This window comes from Agaricus bisporus (assembly GCF_000300575.1).
Source record: "Agaricus bisporus var. bisporus H97 unplaced genomic scaffold AGABI2scaffold_1, whole genome shotgun sequence".
Lineage (NCBI taxonomy): Eukaryota > Fungi > Basidiomycota > Agaricomycetes > Agaricales > Agaricaceae > Agaricus > Agaricus bisporus.
The window spans coordinates 625,349-642,581 of record NW_006267344.1 but is presented as its reverse complement, the minus strand read 5'-3'; the positions used below and the strand labels follow the sequence as shown (position 1 = coordinate 642,581).

Genomic DNA, 17,233 nt, shown 5'->3' with positions numbered 1-17,233 from the left:
TGTATGACCGATGGCACCAACGTCAGGATAAGCAAATGTAGTGTTTCGAAGTCAAGGCTGTTCAGACTGAATTTTGAAAAAGAACGTTTTCGAGGGGCTTGCAATGACTCAACCAAACCTTCTGAAAAGGTCAGTCATATGCAGGCGCGTATGTATCGGAAAATTTTTGGAACGTCCTAAGTACAATACTTGTTTAAGCAGCAGGCCAACCCCAAATTTGAGTTAATTAGTACGCATAAAACCCCGCCACGGTTCGTAGAAAAGCCTCTATTTAGATACAAGACCATGGATTGTCCAGAATATCCAGGGTGATGGACAGTCATTGTGTGTGGTAACCTCATAGGACAGGAAAATACCAGCGGTAATTTAGACTCTGGCAGACACAACCGGAAGAGTGAAGAGGTGACCGTGGGAAATACGCGTCGCGTCGCACTTACTTATCTACTCACCTCATGAAACCCCAAGTCGAAGAAGTTGAAGATGATCTTCTTGCTGAGGAAGAAAACAAACTTATAAACGAGGTGCGTCGTATTCCCCAACCCCGCGGCAATCTATGCTAATTTTTTCTTACAGGAGTACAAAATCTGGTAAATTCTATATCGTCCTACACTCGAGAAAATAACTCTCAGCACTGGTTCAGGAAAAAGAATGCACCATATCTTTATGACGTCGTGATAACTCACGCTCTTGACTGGCCAAGTTTGACTTGCCAGTGGTTCCCGGATAAGGAACTGTATGTCCCTCCTTAACCTGGTCAAAACAATGGGCCTTAGCTTTTCCCAGAAACGAGAACAAACCTTACACGACGCATCGACTACTTCTTGGAACACATACCTCTGGTCAAGCACAAGACTACCTACAGATCGCCCAAGTTCAAATTCCCAAACGCGGCCACCCATCCACAGGCGCAGACAAGCTCGACCGAGCAGACTATGATGACGATCGCAAAGAGCTTGGTGGACACACTATTCCTCCAGCACCTCGTATCCAAATTATTCAAAGGATTAACCATTCGGGAGAGGTCAATAGGGCACGGTACATGCCACAGAATCCTGACTTACTCGCTACGAAAGCGGTCACGGGCGAAGTACTTATTTTTGATAGGACGAAACACTCAAGTGAGCCTGAGAGGGGAGGTGAATGCAAGCCTGACATTCGGCTAGTTGGGCAACAGAGAGAAGGGCAAGCTTTTTAATTTTCTTTTCTGGGGGAGGAATTGACTATTATTCTTGTAGCTACGGTCTCGCTTGGAGTCCTACGAAGGGTGGGCGTGTTTTGGGGGCGTCAGAGGATATGACTGTTTGCCTTTGGTGAGTGATTAATTAGATCTAATTTTTTAACTTTCATTTATTAGTGACGAAGGGATATCAATGCCTATACGAGAGGTAACACCTCTATCGAACCAGTCAACATCTTCCGAGGCCACACTTCTGTCGTTGGTGTACGTCGAGTCTTGTCTTCACTGCACGGAATGTTGATCGTCTCCAGGACGTTGATTGGCATCCAACGCAAGAAAATCTTTTTGCCAGCGTGGGAGACGACAAAATGCTGATGCTGTGAGCAAATACTGCTCCTCCATGCTTCAACTATTTACTCAGTTTTACAGCTGGGACACGCGAGCTAAAATCGACCCTGAACAATCTATTCAAGCTCATGATCGAGAAATCCTCGCTGTCGCATTCAGCCCTGCCTCTGAACATTTAATTCTCACTGGAAGTGCGGATAAAGTCTGTGCCGTGCTCATGACTTCATAATCCCTTCAAGAAGCTGACGCACTGAATCTAGACAATTGCTTTGCACGATATTCGCGTACCCACGAAGAAACTACACGTATTCGAATCACACACAGATGAGGTGCTTCATCTAGCATGGTCACCGCATAATCCCACTATATTCGCCTCGGCCTCCGGTGACAGGCGCGTCAATGTCTGGGATTTGTCGCTCATTGGCCAAGAACAAACTCCAGATGATCAGGAAGATGGCCCCCCGGAGCTACTCTTCATCCACGGAGGTATAACATCCTTATATGGGGAACCACATCATCAAAACTTATTTTATCAAATCATAGGTCATACTGCTCGTCCTACTGACTTTTGCTGGGCGCCAGGTGAAGGTGAGAACTGGACAGCAGCTTCTGCGTCGGAGGATAATGTTGTCATGGTCTGGCAACCTACTATGCGTGTTTGGGCTGGCGACGAAGTCAAGATTGACGAAAAGGAATTAGAGGTTGATGCTATGGATGTCGAAATGACAGAAGAGTCTGGTCCAAGCGGTCAGCAGGCTGAAGATGAGCATATGGGAAATATTGCCGAAGAGCAGGAGAAAGAGAAGGAAGGGACTGAGAAAGAAGCTGAGAAAGAAACCTCTGAAGGTAAAGGGAAGGGTGCCGTGAGTGCTGGGAGTGGAACGCAAAGTATGAGCGTAAGCGCTGCTGCTAGTGTTTCTGGTGTAGATGATTAGTCTGCTCTTGTTGCTTTACTGATATATGTTTTCGCTGTCCTTGGAATATAATGTCTTGAGTTACCGGAAATAAATCAACGCGTAGTACAACGAAGGTAGCAAGATGAGGTAAGAGTATATAAAGGACGAGGTCTTTCAACCAAGCTTTTGACTGATCATCGACCAGATGTAAGCAGCAGGCCTATAGGAAGATTGTTCTAACCAGCTCAAAGACCACTGTTAGATTCAAAGCCATGAGTTCCGGCTACTACTTGAGAGGTCATAACTGACACATACCTCCACCGATCACTACAAAACAAATGACCCCTAGTGCCCAGAGGTTTATAGGGCTCCGTTTCGAGAGTTTCTCTAGCCGCGAAGCATGCGTGGGTTTCTTTCCCTCACGAGCAGCTTTGGCAAACTTTTCATTCTTCCTGCGGAGCTCGAATTCAGTGGGCTGTTTATGCAAAAGGATTAGCCAAGGTGTTCACTATGAGGACGTAGGAATTACATGCCATGGTAAATAAGTAAAGGAGCGGCGACGAATTGGGTGGGGGGTGGTGGTGGATATGATACAGAGGTTAACGTGGCATTTCCACGACTTCCACTTATGTCTTCACTGCATTCTGACGCTGGCTGATTGGCTCGCTAACAACCCCCGAAAATAACATCAGCAAAGGATACCGGAACTCTTTTCTCATCATCGCGATGGGCAAAGGCCTCAAAGCAGCGCTCAAATCTCAGCAATCCAGGCTAAAAGAGAAGGAAAAGGCTCAGAAGGCAGCTAGGGCTGCAGATCTCAAGTACAAGAAGACCACCACATATGCTTCGTCTGCGAAATCCAAAGCTAAAGAAAAAGTTCTGTCTAACCAGAAACCCACTATACCTTTCTTACCATCGGATGACATTCTTCTTGTCGGCGAAGGGAACTTTTCATTTGCGCGCGCATTAGCATTTCACCCACCTTCTGGTTCTGGACTCGAGGACCTGCCACCGCAAAATATTACCGCTACAGCGTACGATTCAGAAGAAGAATGCTTTGTTAAATATCCTGAAGCAAAAGATATCGTTCAGAACCTGCGAGAACGAGGCGTAGAAGTTCTTTTTAATATCGACGCAACGAAATTGGATAAGATTTCCGGTGTCAAGGGAAGGAAATGGGATCGTGTTGTATGGAACTTTCCTCACGCAGGTGCGCACCCACTGTCATTCCATTACCGACAAGTAATTGAGGATTTCGCGTTCTTGCAGGAAAAGGAATCACAGACCAGGACAGGAACATACTTTCTAATCAAGTATTGGTCCTGGACTTCCTCCGATCAGCTGCCAAAGTGCTTAGAGACGGACTAATACCTTCAATTCACAAACCTAAAAGGAAACCCGTTGAAGCTGCCGATGAGAGCGAAGACGAAGGTGTTCCTAACCCCGACGACATGAATGAAGCACCAAGCAACTCGAAGGCGCGAGGTACCGTCCTCATCACTTTGCGGAACGTCCCACCATACACGCTGTGGTAATCATCTTTTCCCTATTGCCCAAATTGACACCTTATGTCTGCTGGTTATTTCACAGGGAAGTACCGAGACTTGCAAAGAAGCCTCCATTGCCAAAGACAGGGAGCAAGTTCGTAAACCCGCAGTATATTCAACTTCGTTCCTTCGCGTTCCATCGTAATGCCTGGAAAAGTTACGAACACCGAATGACTAAAGGCGAGAGAGCACACGGTGTTGGAAAGACTGGCGAAGGTGGTGAGGACCGAACTTGGGAATTTTGTCTTCGTGATTAAATCTCCCAATAATAATGATTGTATGTGCCTTCTGAGTCGTCCTTCCAAAATCACTGACTCTCGCTCCTCCCCGATTGGTCACGAAAGGCTTGGATGGTGTAGATGAGATCTGGCTGACTTGGCGTTCACCTAGCTCATTGATGATTTGGTGATGATTTTCGAGCACACCAATACTGAACTACACCGAAGTCGTTCTCTCTCCTCATCAAACCCGACGTCGGACGAAGTACGGGATGTGAAGATGCAAAGATCTCATTCCTCATCTTCCAGATCGAAAAGCTTATAATTGAGGCAAATCGGAATTTTACATCCTTATAAAGTAATTTGGAAATCTGATCTACAACAACCTTGCTCGACGTCATTTCCTCGCTTCCTTAACTGGGAGTCAGTGGCATTTATGATGGATCTATGATACTGTTTTCCATCAGCCGCGAACCGCCTCATATAGCCGACTCAGAACATGCCTTCCATATTTCTCTCCACCTAACTCAGCCCCGGAAAATAGATTTTCCCATGAACAATGCAGAAGTTGCACATGCGTTGCGATGTTTGAAGTTTCTCCGAAGCAGGACCTTGCGGTTCTTTCATTTATTTGCACAGCACCAAGGCGTCGCTCATTGGATAGGCATAGTCACTGTGTGAAGCATGCGGAAACTTTCGTACTGCCTGGCTTCTCGTTCATATCACTATATGTCACTATAATTAATGGTAGTCTAAAAAACTCCATGCATCCCTGGACGTCATTACATTAGTTCTATGCAGGAGTCATCTAAAATTTGAAAACCTGTATTGCGCCATGATCTCATGAGTCGAGCAGCAAAATTTTTATCGGTGCAAAAACTCACTTGATCCTCAGTGTAACCCAATTCCTTGAGGATTCCACCAAGTTCCCCCTGTTTCATGCCTGCTTTCTTTCCAGCGACAGCCGCGACTTGTCCCGGAGGTCCGCAAACAAATATTTTGACTTTGTCCTTCAATTCAGCAGGACCAACATGTTTTTTGATGACTTCTGCATTGATGAAGCCGGAAGGACCTAAATATATTTTTGACCCCTAAGTTAATACCGCGAGCAATACGTCATTGATGACGGAGAGACTGGCCTGTCCAAGTGGTGCTTGGTTTGTCGACCAAGTATACTACGTCAAGTTTGTCGGCATGTTTTTCTTTCAATGCATCAAATTCTTCGCGAAGAAGAATGTCCTTTTCGGTCACGTTGGAGAAAAGAAGAGTGAATTTAGTTTTGTTATTGGGTGATTTGAGGGCATGATTCAAGATTTGATAGAGGGGGGTTCTGCCAAGAGTGAGCGAGGCACAACAAAAAGGAAGGTACCAAGCTTACATTCCGCTGCCACCACCAATGAGCGCGACCTCGTCAAATTCGTTCTCTAGTAAGAAAAGAGTGAGATTGAAACTGAAAACCGTGAGAAATATAGAACTTGCCTTTGAGAGGGAACTTGGGAACGGGCCCTTTCAAGGACAAGGTTTGACCTTCCTAGCAGGGTATGTACTTCAGCGATAGACCAACAAAGCGTGGGTGTGTGGCACACCTTGAGGGAATGGATATATTTGGACGCGTTGCCATTCTCATACCTTTTGATGAGGAAAGTAAGTTCACCGGGCTGCTCCGATGGGGAAATGGGGGTATAAGGACGGATGACTGGGCTGCCTTTCTCATTAAGCAGTGCTTGAGGGTCGGAGGATTTAACGAGCAACATGGAAGCGACAGGGAGGAGCGACGCCTCATTTTCTGGCAGTTCGAAAACGAACCTAAGGGCATACGTGTGAATAGAGAAGTGAAGAAGACAGGCATATTTACTTGGAGGTGTTGTGGTTGTAAGGAATGATTTTCTTGAGCTTGAAGTCCTTCCAGTTTTCCGGGTCAAGGGGGCTCTTTACCTGCTTGGGTTTTGCGGGGGCCGACGATTTTTCGAGGTAGTAGTAAGCACCTGCGCCGATGGTCCCCGCGCCGATGAGGTACAGAGGAAGGTTGGATGGTTTTTTCTCGGGTGCGGTCGAGGCGAAGCGGCGGCCCTAGAAGAGGTTAGAGCGGCGTTCTGCACACTGCGAGGGCATGCTTACGAGGGCGCGGGGGGAGGCGGCGAGGAGAGGGCGGAGGAGGGACATGGTGGGTGTTCAAGTCAGGAAGTTGCGTCATTAGCGACGGGAAGATGTGATTACTGAATACCATACAAAAGGGAAACAACATCAGCGAGCCCCTTTGCTCTTCACCCTCTCCTTATGTCCTTTGTCAAACTCAGCATCTTTGGAACATCCTTTGAGGTTCTGCTCTCTTTCTCGTCCCAGATCGCTTCACTCATCCGTACTGCGTAGGTTACCACCCGCTATGTCGATCTCCAGCCTGTAGGCATGGGTGAGCCTCCAATCCCTCCTTTTCTCTTTCTCAAGCGTTAACAATCCCCATCTAAGGTGCCTTTGGGCTCGTATGGTATGTTCTCTCCACGCCCTATCCAACTGCCTTTCAACCTTGCTCTGCAGCTCCGCCAAAGATCAGCTTACTGGAGCGTCCGTGGCGATAAAGAAGATCATGAAACCCTTCAGCACGCCCGTCCTCAGCAAGCGAACATACAGAGAACTCAAGCTCCTGAAGCATATACAGCACGAAAACGTACGCCAGCCCTTTACCTCTTGCTGCTGCTTGTGCTTATATTACCCTAGATAATCAGCCTGAGCGACGTTTTTATTTCGCCACTCGAGGATCTGTTAGTTCCACCCTTCCTTCCTTACCTCAGCCCCTCCTTCATGTATGGATCTCGTGCAGGTACTTTGTTACAGAGCTCCTGGGAACCGATCTCCACCGCCTCCTCACCTCACGACCGCTGGAAAAGCAGTTTATCCAGTACTTCTTATACCAGATCCTCGTGCGTTCGCCTATCAGCTTCCCTTTCTGAACAGATGCTCACAAGTAACTTGGAAACAGCGCGGTTTAAAATACGTCCATTCTGCCGGCGTCGTGCACCGTGACCTTGTTCGTCCAGCCTTTCACCTTTCCTGAGCCAAGAGCTTATGCTTTAGTCACACAGAAACCGAGCAATATACTGGTGAATGAGAATTGCGATCTAAAAGTGCTTATCTCGGATCTTTGTAGAAGCGATCGTAACTCATGGACTCCGTAGATATGCGACTTTGGCCTTGCACGAATACAGGACCCTCAGATGACGGGCTATGTGTCGACGCGGTATTATCGCGCACCCGAAATCATGCTAACATGGCAGAAGTATGATGTCGCAGTCGATATTTGGAGCGCAGGGTGCATCTTTGCCGAAATGCTTGAGGGAAAGCCCCTGTTCCCGGGGAAAGATCGTGGGTATCAGCGCTTCTCAGCCAAATTGCCTTTCTCATTTGATCTACAGACGTCAACCAATTCTCAATCATCACTGAACTGCTGGGCACGCCTCCCGATGATGTTATTGAGACCATATGCAGCGAGAACGTGCGTCCTCTGCCCTTCGACTCCATTTTGCGTTAACATGGCGGTCACATAGACGTTGCGCTTCGTACAGAGTTTGCCAAAAAGAGATCGCCAGCCATTCAGCCAGAAACTACGGACCTCGGACCCTGATGGTATGCCTGGCTTGCCTTCCCCCCTCGGTCTTATACTGATCTTCTCCTAGCTCTCGATCTTCTTGAATGCATGCTCGTGTTTGATCCCCGTAAACGGATAGATGCCGCCGATTCTCTTGCTCACTCGTATGTTGCACCATACCATGACCCTACTGATGAACCAGTAGCGGCTGAGAAATTCGATTGGAGTTTCAATGATGCCGACCTACCTGTCGATACCTGGAAAGTCATGATGTATAGTGAGATACTTGGTGAGCTGTTTGAACCGGTAACTTGAGCTATTGGTCTGACCATTCCACGTTAGATTTTCATCAGGTTGGCGATCCAACGGATCCAAACTACCAGAATTACCAGAGTTATCCGGAGCAGGTGGCAACGGGCGTGGCCGCCCAGTAGTATTTTTCTCGTTCTGATATGTGTTTTTTTCTAAAGTTCAGGAATGAATGTATTCTTCGCCGAACAGGTGTCTTTATGCATCGCCTTAGGCGGTTTATTGCGACCTTTTTAATGCTTTCTTGACGCGTAGCATGCCTTACTCTTTATCCTTTGCCTCGTAGTTGATTCGCATTTGTTGTAAGTATTTAGTCCATGGGAATGCCAATTTCGATAGAGGCATCATTTGTTTTTGATTGCTGATACCGGTCCGATTGTTCCGTCTCTCACATATTCGCGAACAAGCTTCGGTTTGAGCATTGATCTCGTTCTAATATCAGCCTCTTTCGATCTTTCTGAGCTGAGTTATACGCCATCCTGATCCAGCAGCAAAAACACGATATTGGGTGCCACATCTAAAGTGGTATCTGCCGACTTCCATGTCGCGACGGAGACCAACAGCTTTTGAAATCTCGTTCCCTGACGAAGTCAAACGAGAAGAAGCTTTAAAGAAGAAACGAGAGGCAGATGAAAAGGAGAAGAAACGCTTGGAAGCGATTCTCGCTGCACAGCAGGTGGACCAGAAGAAATTGAAGCGATTGGAGAGGGAGAAACAAAGGCGACAGGAGAAGGGTGAACGAAGAAGAGGTGATAGTTTGTTGAAGAAGAGAACTTTGGAAGAACTTCGCGATGCTGAAAATGGCGAGATGGAGGTTTTGCCTCCTCGGGTAGGTCTTAGTTGAACCTCACGAAATGTATGCGAGGGTTCATTTATTTTTTCTTTGGTTCTAGCCCGCGAAGAAACTGCAATTGGATCTACGTATGTTTGTAGCCCATTCCTTCTTGAAGAATGCAAAGCAAATCGCGCCACATTATAGCAACGGAATATTATACCTCGCGACCTGACGAGATTCGCGAGAGTGCTGACGCCTTCCTCGAAGGAGAAGATGAACTGCTTTCCGATTCCGAAGCTGATGACGATGATATTGATCCACCAATTCAAGCTGGTCGTTCTCAACACGGCCGGCATACCAATATTCGACCGAAAGATAAACCCATTCGAATGATTACAGGATTTACGATCTTTGATTCTCGTCATCGGAACGAATATGTCGTTTTATCAAAGATTGAGGAAGAAGACGGTGTGGATAGGAGATTTGAGGTTACTGGTTGGGTGGTGCCTTATTATGTTGGCGAAGAAGATTTAATTGGTGGCGATGGTAATGACGAAGGAGCAGACGATGAATTCCAACCTGCGTTTATGCGGATTGGACCCATCTTAAGGTATACTATTGATTGGACCAAGGATAATGAGTGAGTCCTCCTTCTACTGCCATATTGTGTTTAAATGACGCGGAACAGCCCTATTTACATCGAGACTCAACATGCGTGGTACATCCTCAAGATGCCGGCGGAAAAATACAAACAATGGTATCAGCGATTTTATACGCCTAGGCGCATTGCGCAAATGGTCATTTCCATCGCTCTGAAGAGATTACATTTGAAGTTCGAATTAATCCCTGGGGTCCTTACTAAGGCTACCGATATATTTGGAGAAAAGTATGATGAGGACGATTTGTGGAGTGCGGTAAGTCCTCTGTATCATTCCTACTTGAAGGAGCTAGAGTGAATAATGCACAGGCTGAAGTCATCCGTGATGCGGTAGACGAAGTCGAAAAAGAAGATAAAGAATATCGCATTCGTCGTGTACCCGCCATATCTCATATCTTTCAAAACGCACCCGAAGCTTCTCGTTTACGCAGTTCCAGCCGTTCCTCTTCCTCTTCCCTATGCAATCACCTCCGCGGTCCAAGGCTCAAAACCCAATTTGGCCTAATTGTAGGCCTCAGAAATCCTGATCTTGCCGTTCTCCAAGTCGAGAATCAAAATCCTACCCATGTTACGCCTCTTATTGCATCACTTGCAAAAGGATACATTCGAGAAGAGTTGGTTGTCATTGGGCCTCCGCCGAAAAAAGTTGATGAAGTTGAAGTGGAAAGACAAAAGCGTAAGCATGTAGAGGTTCTCTGGAAATTGATACAAAGAGTGAAATTCGGTTTGTTGGACGTTGATTGGAAGAAGGAGGATAGAGTCAATGCGAAGAGTAATTTTTTGAGGAAGATATGGGTTAGTGATGTAATTTATCAGGTAGGCTTTTTTGTCTTGTTTGTTATCTTTAAGTGTGATTGTTTCTTAAGCCAGGAGACTTTGTTCTTGTCCCTCATGGAAAATACGGAGGGAGAGATCCACCGGAATGGCCAAAGGATATCAGACACCTTCCTTCAACCGCCAGCATCGCGAGTTACTTTTGGTTATTATACTTTACTCTTGAGGGTGTCATAAATATTGACAGCGTCATCCTATCAGGTTCGCAAGAATCATGTATATCAAAAATGAAGAGCGAATAGCTCATGTTCAGTGGCTCGAACATGGTTCACAGATGCTGTTACAAGAATTCGCAGACCCTCAAGAATTATTTCTTAACTCGTTATGTAACCCGGTACCACTAGGATCACTGGTTGCCAAGGTCAAGGTGCATTTGAATCCTGTCGGTTCGGTAAAGCCGGACGAGTTTTTTGTGAGGTAGCGTCGAGTATCATCTTCACAACGTTCAGATGGAACCGACATCTTTCTCTCTTCTTAGATATCATCATGACAAAGTGCTCGCGACGTTCACGGCGGTGAAAGATGGCTATCACGCCCACCTGAAGGACTATGCTCCTACAGTAAACGATCGTCTTGATGGTTCTGTGCGCCTAGATCATTGTCCGTCTTGTGTTGCTATGGAAGAGGATAACGACAAATTTCAATGTCGAGATGAAGTGCGATCTCAGGGACAAGGAAAGAATAAAAACAAGGAAGATCTCGGAATCGCTTTTGACGGCAATACTTATCATGTTTTTGATTTTGTTCTCTATCGGAGTGAACAAGGTCCTTCCAAAATTGGCCAGATTATCGAGATAATACGTTCCACCGGCGGGAGGGCGCCATTGCGTCTGAGAGTAAAGAAAGTCGGAAGGTTATGGGATTTGGTTGGGAAAATCGTGAATCCAACAGAAGAGATCAAAGATGAGGTATGACTGTCACCATCAATTTATTTGTTATGATGCTAAGTCATGTATTAGAGACATGTTTTCTTAACAGATGAAGAAGCTGTCATCCCTTACGCTGATATTATAACAAAATGTACGGTGTTCTCACACGAATCTTTCGGTCAACGATTATCCCTCCGCAATTGGCTCAATATGTCACCAACGCATTTCTATCTCCAATATCACTTTCCAACACTTCAGCCAGAAGCCTGGGATGAAAAGAAACGGGTATCTTTTCGTGATCTTAGTGTTTGTTCATCATGCACCAAAGAAGCTTTGGCAAAGTATTATGATATGCAGACTTTCAAGACTAAAATGCAAGAAAACCCAATGGCAGTATTGGATTTATTTGGAGGTGCTGGGGCTTTTAGCCTAGGATTGAAGGAAGGGAGTGAATGTTTAAAGGTTACACATGCACTGGAAATTAGTCCGAGCGCTGCGAAGACGATTCGGTATGTATTTTTTTTAAACCTTCACCTCAGACTTATGCTCACGATAACGTAGGCGAAATTGTGCTGGCACGCAAGTGATCAATCAATGTGTTAATGCTGTGCTGAAATACGCCATCAAGAAACATGAAGGACATGAAGTTAATCGGCCGCTACAACTCTGGGACAGTAAAACGCCTATTCCAGAAGTTCCTCGACCTGGCTCCGTTGATCTGATAACAGCTGGATTTCCCTGGTATGTCAAATTGCTTTCTTTCAGCACTTAATATCAACACGATGTTTTATTTCTTCCTTTAGTCAGACTCATTCCGGACTTAATATGTTTAAAACTGCCAATGATCCGAAATCGAGTCTGATGCTTACTGCACTCTCTTGGGTGGATTATTACCGACCGAAATACGTTTATTTGGAAAACGTGGCGGGGTTTTTGAGATTTAATCTTGATACGAGACAAGCTGGGTTGCATAGGGTAGAAGGAGGTGTCACGATGGGTGGTTTGAAGCTTTTAGTAAGAGCTTTATTAGATATGAGGTAATGTGTCGAAAGGATCTCAGTTACCGAACGCGAAGGCGTATACTGAAAGATGACTCCTAGGTATCAAGTTCGATACAGCTTACTTCAAGCAGGACATTATGGTACACCTCAAAGGCGCATTCGATTCTTTCTCATAGCATCTCAGTCAACGCTACCACTTCCAAATCTTCCTCAACCAACACATGATTTCCCGCAATCTCATAAATTGTTTATTACTATGCCGAATGGTGATATTATTAGACCTATACGACCTGGTCCAGGAACTGCGCCTCATCCGTTTGTGTCGATTGAAGATGCTATTGGGGACTTACCGAAATTTGATTGGTATGTAGTCTTTATCATTCTTGTTTTCATTTCAGGCAGGTTCTGATGATCTTTCTCTCCCTAGGAAACGTCCTGGACAGACTAGGAGACCAAGAGATGATCTTATGAGAGGGGACATACCAGCTTTGGTCTGTGAACATAAGAAATCACATTGTGGATATGAAGGACGAAAGGAATATGACTGTGAACCTCGTACCAAATATCAAAAAGACGCTAGGGAGAAAGAGACCACGAATTTACAACATTTTACGAAGACTGTTAAAGAGAGAAAAGTGGAACGGTAAGTGTTCCCAAGGATGGATTGTTTATTTTTTTAAACACTATTATTGTAGTGTACTGGGAATCTCGTTGAAGCCGGGAGCTGATTACAGGAGTACGTATATTTGAGCTACCCACCGCCGAAAACGAGAATCTGATCACAATTCTAGGTCTGCGACCGGACATGCACGAATGGCAGTGGGCAAATCCAATCTCATCTACAGGAAGGCAAAATTTCAGACCTGGTACGTTTTGTTCTCCCCCCTGGCTGACAATTTGTATGGCCCTAACCGAAGATCCATTACAGGATGGTATGGCCGTTTAGATAAAGACAGCTGTTTTCCGACCATCGTTACCAACATTGATCCGATGGCGAAACAATGTCGGGTTTTACACCCTTCTGTATGTCAAACTTTTCTCTTGATTCCCAGTTCAGTTGTGAGCTGACATGGCGCGTGCAGTGTAAACGAATGGTCACGGTACGTGAGCTTGCAAGAGCTCAAGGTTTTCCGGATTGGTTTGTCTTTGAATCGTTTCGGGGGAACGTTGTCACGGTAAGTTTATGCCCTTTTCTTTTGTGATTTGGGAATCGCTGATGATGCTGAGGATTTTAGATGCATAGACAGATTGGTAATGCTGTTCCGTTGCCCCTGGGACGAGCGCTCGGAAGAGAATTCCAGGAAACTTTGTATCGGGAGTGGAAGGAAGGGAGGTTGGATGTCCAGGAGCGAGACGAGGATGAGGAAATGATGGACGTAGATGTTAACGAGAATAATGGGATGGACCAGCCTGATGCCGGTGGAGATTCTGATGTGGATAGTAATGAAGGTTTGTATGTGTAATTCAAGCTCAAGGATTATAGTGGTTTCTATTTCTGGCTAGAAGGTATCTGTTGTAGTTTAGATCAACAGCTAAAAGTTCCGAAGTTTTATCAACGTACAAAGTGGCTGAATTTGTGGGGCTGGGAAATTACGAGAGCCTCTGATGATTATGGCGATACTTGTTATTCCTCGTCTTCTTGCACTTCATAACCAGCCCAAATTACCTCCGAACAGCTTCTACACGCCACGAGATGAAGTCCTTTTTCCATATCTGTTTCGGTTATGCGATAAGATCCTCCGCATCTACATGGATATTCCCAAGTGTCATCCGAGCCCAGAGTATCGAGTTGCGTGAATTCTTCCAAAGAAACGACTTGTGCAGGACGAGGTACAAGAGATTCTTGTTTTCGTCTGCTCAAAGAGGCATCATACTGGGCGCGAGAGATTGGAGACGATAAGGTCACGTAAGCGTCCTTGATGAGAGCGATATCGATAGAATTTGAATTGGCGTTGTGAATGTTTTTGTCCGGATGATGCTTGAGAAGTAGGGCATGATAAGCAAGTTTGATTTCGGAGTATGAAGCAGAGGGACTAGTGTTGAGGATCTGATAGTAGTCGAGCATAAGAGGAACAAGGGCGGACGACTCTGTTCGCTTGTCCAGCGCTTTCTTCCAAATATGGGTTGTGGACAAACGAATGTCTGTTTTTGGTAACCCCCTTGTTCCGTTTTCATGTTTTCATGCCCAGTATAAAGCCCAGGATATGCCGTTGCGAGGATCACTGCACTGTGCACCACTTGTCCGCCACATTCATCCTCTGCCTTGTGGCAATAACCCGTCGGTTGTCAAGACCTTCGTTTATCCATTTTTTTTTGGCTCGAGGAATACCGCTCGCCAAAACATTCAAATATCAGGGCCATTCGCCTACATCATCGCATCCTCTTTCATCTATCCACCAAATAATCGCTGCACGATGCCTTCCAACGGCCCCGCATCCCCCACTTTTGGGTTTTTCCCCAATGGGCCTGCCTCGCCCAATACATTTGGCGGGTTCAACCTCGGCCAATCGCCGCGCGACGCGCACGCGATGTACGCCCAATTTGCCACCTCTATGGCTGGCCAGCCCTCTTCGGCTGTAAAGTCTGCACCTGCTGCGAAGAAGCCGTTGAGGAGGAGAATTTTCAATTTCTGATTTTGTCGAAGACTTGTTGCATATACCCCTGCCATGTAGCCATAGTATAAATATATATAGTGTATTAGTAGAGTAATCAAACGAGGTTAGGGTTACCGACTGAGAGCCATTTCGTGTGATGGGTATGCTCTGCACAGACCACCATGGTCAATCCGCGCGCAGGCTCCTCGACGGCAGCGCAGGCAGGCGTAAACAGCGCCTACTCCCTCGCCCTCCTCGCAGAGTACTCCCACACCCTCGACTCTCTTCCCCTCGACGTCTCCCGCAACATAGGCGACCTTAGAGAACTCGATGCCGTCCTCTCCTCGTCCATGATCAACATCACTGCCAAAATTCATGACCTCACCTGCATGATCGAGCAGCGCCGCGGCACCAAGGAGGAGCGCTTGTGGCTCTTGCACGAGATCTCCGAAGAGGCTGCTCGCCTCAAGTATGGAGGCGAAGATAAGATTCGTGTAGCCTGCAGTGCTGCAGACACCGTCAAAGCTCACGGCACGCATCTCTATACGCTCGCTGAGAGAATGCCAGACTTTGACGTCAGTTTGCTGAGGCGCAAGACCGTCTACCCTCATGTGTCCGACAAGTCCTTCATGCCCCTTAACATGGACACTGGACGTCGACGAAGGGGAAATGCCGGTTGTTCTGGCTTGCTGGTCAGCGCAAACACTGCAGACCCTAGTCCCGCGAAACGCAAACGGGTCGCTGCAAGGGATGATGATATAGATATTGGTAGCATTCGTTCTCCTCAGAAGAAGGACCGTGTCTTTGACGCTACCAACCCACGTTCACGCGCGAACCGAACCAAAAAGTTTGTTATTTTGTGCATTTAACCCTCTATGCCCGCTTACCAGAAGTCTAGGACTGACCGTGCTCCATCACCGTCAGAATCACTCGTCTCCGTCACATCTCACCTCCCTTCCCAAAACGCTCATCACCTCAACGGAACGTCATCCGCCCGTGGCACTTCCTCAACACACCACAACCATGCCCATGCAACCAATGCCAGCCGTGCAACCAATGGCTCCAACCTCTCAACTGCCAAACGGCGGGGTGCTGCCGGTCAAAATTCAAATAATAACCGAGTACCAACTCCTCTATCCAACGATTATCCTTCTCACAATCCAGCCTCGTCGCTCTCTTCACATCGGGCCGCTGGAAATGGTCTGTCTACCGCCAATCACCATCCGGCATCCTCGTCCAATTTGGGACCTTATGCAAATGGCACCGGGACTTCGTTAACCAATGGGAATGCAGCACACTATTATGACAATGTTCCTCCACACTCATTGTCGGGTACACCGGATCTGAGTGCTACTTCAGCTCAGTTGTTGGCTGGACCCGGTGTACCTTTCGCTCGGAGTACCTCTGTTCATTCCGCTGTCAATACTGCTAATGGAACAGCCGGTGCGGGAGGTAGGACTGGGAGCGCGAATGCAGCAAACTCGACCGGCGGGGAGGGAGCTGGAGATGAGGGCGACAACGACGATGGCAGGACGTATTGTTATTGCGATAGTGTAAGCTACGGTGAAATGATCGCTTGTGATGATGAGAATTGTGAACGTGAATGGGTGAGTCATGTTTTTGATGTATGGTGCATTCCGTTTCTGATCCCTATGTCTTTTAGTTCCATCTCTCATGTATTGGATTAACTGTCTGCCCCGAAGGATCTTGGTATTGTGACACATGCAAGAACAAACGGAATAACAAGAGGACTGGAAGGGGAGGTAAACGCCGAGCAGCAGGTAGCAGGGTTGGCGGGAGGGCATAACAGGAAGTTACAATCTTTTTTTCCTTTCTTCGTCGGATCCTTCTACTTTATCTCCCTCGACTTCATACCCTCAACTTCAAGACTATTATGTGCTTCGTGTATGCTTTGGCTGCCAACTATTACTTATATTGTTTTTCTGGTTTACACATTTATCAGCACAGGTCGTTGTACGCTATTTATGATAATTGGGCTATGCAATCATCAACATGTTTTTCTGCATCACGAGGTTCACTACACCGAATAGATTGGCAAGAAGAACAAGTGAATAAAAACAAAGTAGTGAGTAAGAGATGGGAGGAGAGGGAAATAAGCAGTGATCTACGCGTCAGCAAACAAATATTAAAGCTCCTTGACATTCAACGCCGTTTCGAAGACCGCGGCTCATCCAACCCAGGAGAGCTCCTTCGTTTCCTTGAGGAGACATACATAAGTCGGAAATTTTTGCAATCAGTGGAGAAATAACACACCTGCTTGAACTCCGCTGTTCTTCCAACTCTGCACTAGGCGTTCTGTGATCCTTCACGCTTCTATCCCTATCCCTATCCCTATCCCTTTCTCTATCCCTGTCTCTTTCCCTATGACTATCTCTATCTCTGTCTCTGTCTCTATCTCTTTCT

At 46.5% G+C, this 17,233-nt stretch overlaps 8 protein-coding genes across 8 annotated transcripts; 5 read left to right on the top strand and 3 right to left on the bottom strand.

Moving 5' to 3' along the window:
- Positions 1–444: 444 nt before the first annotated feature.
- AGABI2DRAFT_189306 (hypothetical protein) lies at positions 445–2,530 on the top strand. The gene is made up of 10 exons (XM_006453918.1): positions 445–521; positions 574–587; positions 641–733; positions 784–1,182; positions 1,236–1,310; positions 1,363–1,441; positions 1,489–1,556; positions 1,607–1,727; positions 1,786–2,011; positions 2,069–2,530. The coding sequence occupies exons 1-10, from the start codon at positions 453–455 to the stop codon at positions 2,458–2,460; spliced, it is 1,536 nt and encodes a 511-aa protein (XP_006453981.1). The 5' UTR covers positions 445–452; the 3' UTR covers positions 2,461–2,530.
- An 89-nt stretch (positions 2,531–2,619) lies between these two features.
- AGABI2DRAFT_132715 (hypothetical protein) lies at positions 2,620–3,017 on the bottom strand. The gene is made up of 3 exons (XM_006453917.1): positions 2,955–3,017; positions 2,731–2,896; positions 2,620–2,676 (listed from the first exon to the last, which is right to left on the bottom strand). The coding sequence occupies exons 1-3, from the start codon at positions 2,955–2,957 to the stop codon at positions 2,642–2,644; spliced, it is 204 nt and encodes a 67-aa protein (XP_006453980.1). The 5' UTR covers positions 2,958–3,017; the 3' UTR covers positions 2,620–2,641.
- A 130-nt stretch (positions 3,018–3,147) lies between these two features.
- Positions 3,148–4,225, top strand: AGABI2DRAFT_175709 (hypothetical protein; the record flags this gene model as incomplete). Its single annotated transcript, XM_006453916.1, has 3 exons — positions 3,148–3,631; positions 3,691–3,952; positions 4,012–4,225. 3 exons carry the CDS (start codon positions 3,148–3,150, stop codon positions 4,223–4,225), a joined length of 960 nt encoding a protein of 319 aa, XP_006453979.1.
- Positions 4,226–4,819: 594 nt separating this feature from the next.
- On the bottom strand, positions 4,820–6,364 carry AGABI2DRAFT_189303 (hypothetical protein). The gene is made up of 8 exons (XM_006453915.1): positions 6,305–6,364; positions 6,042–6,256; positions 5,773–5,992; positions 5,666–5,717; positions 5,565–5,610; positions 5,326–5,516; positions 5,071–5,258; positions 4,820–5,009 (listed from the first exon to the last, which is right to left on the bottom strand). The coding sequence occupies exons 1-8, from the start codon at positions 6,347–6,349 to the stop codon at positions 4,995–4,997; spliced, it is 972 nt and encodes a 323-aa protein (XP_006453978.1). The 5' UTR covers positions 6,350–6,364; the 3' UTR covers positions 4,820–4,994.
- A 99-nt stretch (positions 6,365–6,463) lies between these two features.
- Positions 6,464–8,131, top strand: AGABI2DRAFT_41003 (hypothetical protein; the record flags this gene model as incomplete). The annotated part of the gene is made up of 13 exons (XM_006453680.1): positions 6,464–6,505; positions 6,557–6,596; positions 6,653–6,671; positions 6,722–6,851; positions 6,902–6,945; positions 7,005–7,104; positions 7,164–7,211; positions 7,267–7,308; positions 7,360–7,546; positions 7,597–7,676; positions 7,729–7,807; positions 7,858–8,058; positions 8,112–8,131. Coding segments are annotated over 13 exons (1,032 nt in total), but the record flags the coding sequence as incomplete, so codon positions are not given.
- Positions 8,132–8,619: 488 nt separating this feature from the next.
- Positions 8,620–13,678, top strand: AGABI2DRAFT_113733 (hypothetical protein; the record flags this gene model as incomplete). Its single annotated transcript, XM_006453914.1, has 18 exons — positions 8,620–8,907; positions 8,972–8,999; positions 9,058–9,493; positions 9,542–9,767; positions 9,821–10,327; positions 10,378–10,490; positions 10,547–10,762; positions 10,824–11,253; positions 11,305–11,723; positions 11,776–11,955; positions 12,018–12,251; positions 12,315–12,578; positions 12,643–12,858; positions 12,911–12,951; positions 13,007–13,081; positions 13,144–13,238; positions 13,298–13,390; positions 13,451–13,678. The coding sequence occupies 18 exons, from the start codon at positions 8,620–8,622 to the stop codon at positions 13,676–13,678; spliced, it is 4,089 nt and encodes a 1,362-aa protein (XP_006453977.1).
- Positions 13,679–13,725: 47 nt separating this feature from the next.
- AGABI2DRAFT_181972 (hypothetical protein) lies at positions 13,726–14,294 on the bottom strand. The gene has a single exon (XM_006453913.1). It carries the CDS (start codon positions 14,278–14,280, stop codon positions 13,840–13,842), a length of 441 nt encoding a protein of 146 aa, XP_006453976.1. The 5' UTR covers positions 14,281–14,294; the 3' UTR covers positions 13,726–13,839.
- Positions 14,295–14,421: 127 nt separating this feature from the next.
- Positions 14,422–16,834, top strand: AGABI2DRAFT_189301 (hypothetical protein). Its single transcript, XM_006453912.1, is given in 4 exon segments — positions 14,422–14,564; positions 14,584–15,656; positions 15,708–16,416; positions 16,473–16,834. The coding sequence occupies 3 exon segments, from the start codon at positions 14,992–14,994 to the stop codon at positions 16,614–16,616; spliced, it is 1,518 nt and encodes a 505-aa protein (XP_006453975.1). The 5' UTR covers positions 14,422–14,564; positions 14,584–14,991; the 3' UTR covers positions 16,617–16,834.
- The last annotated feature ends 399 nt before the right edge of the window (positions 16,835–17,233 follow it).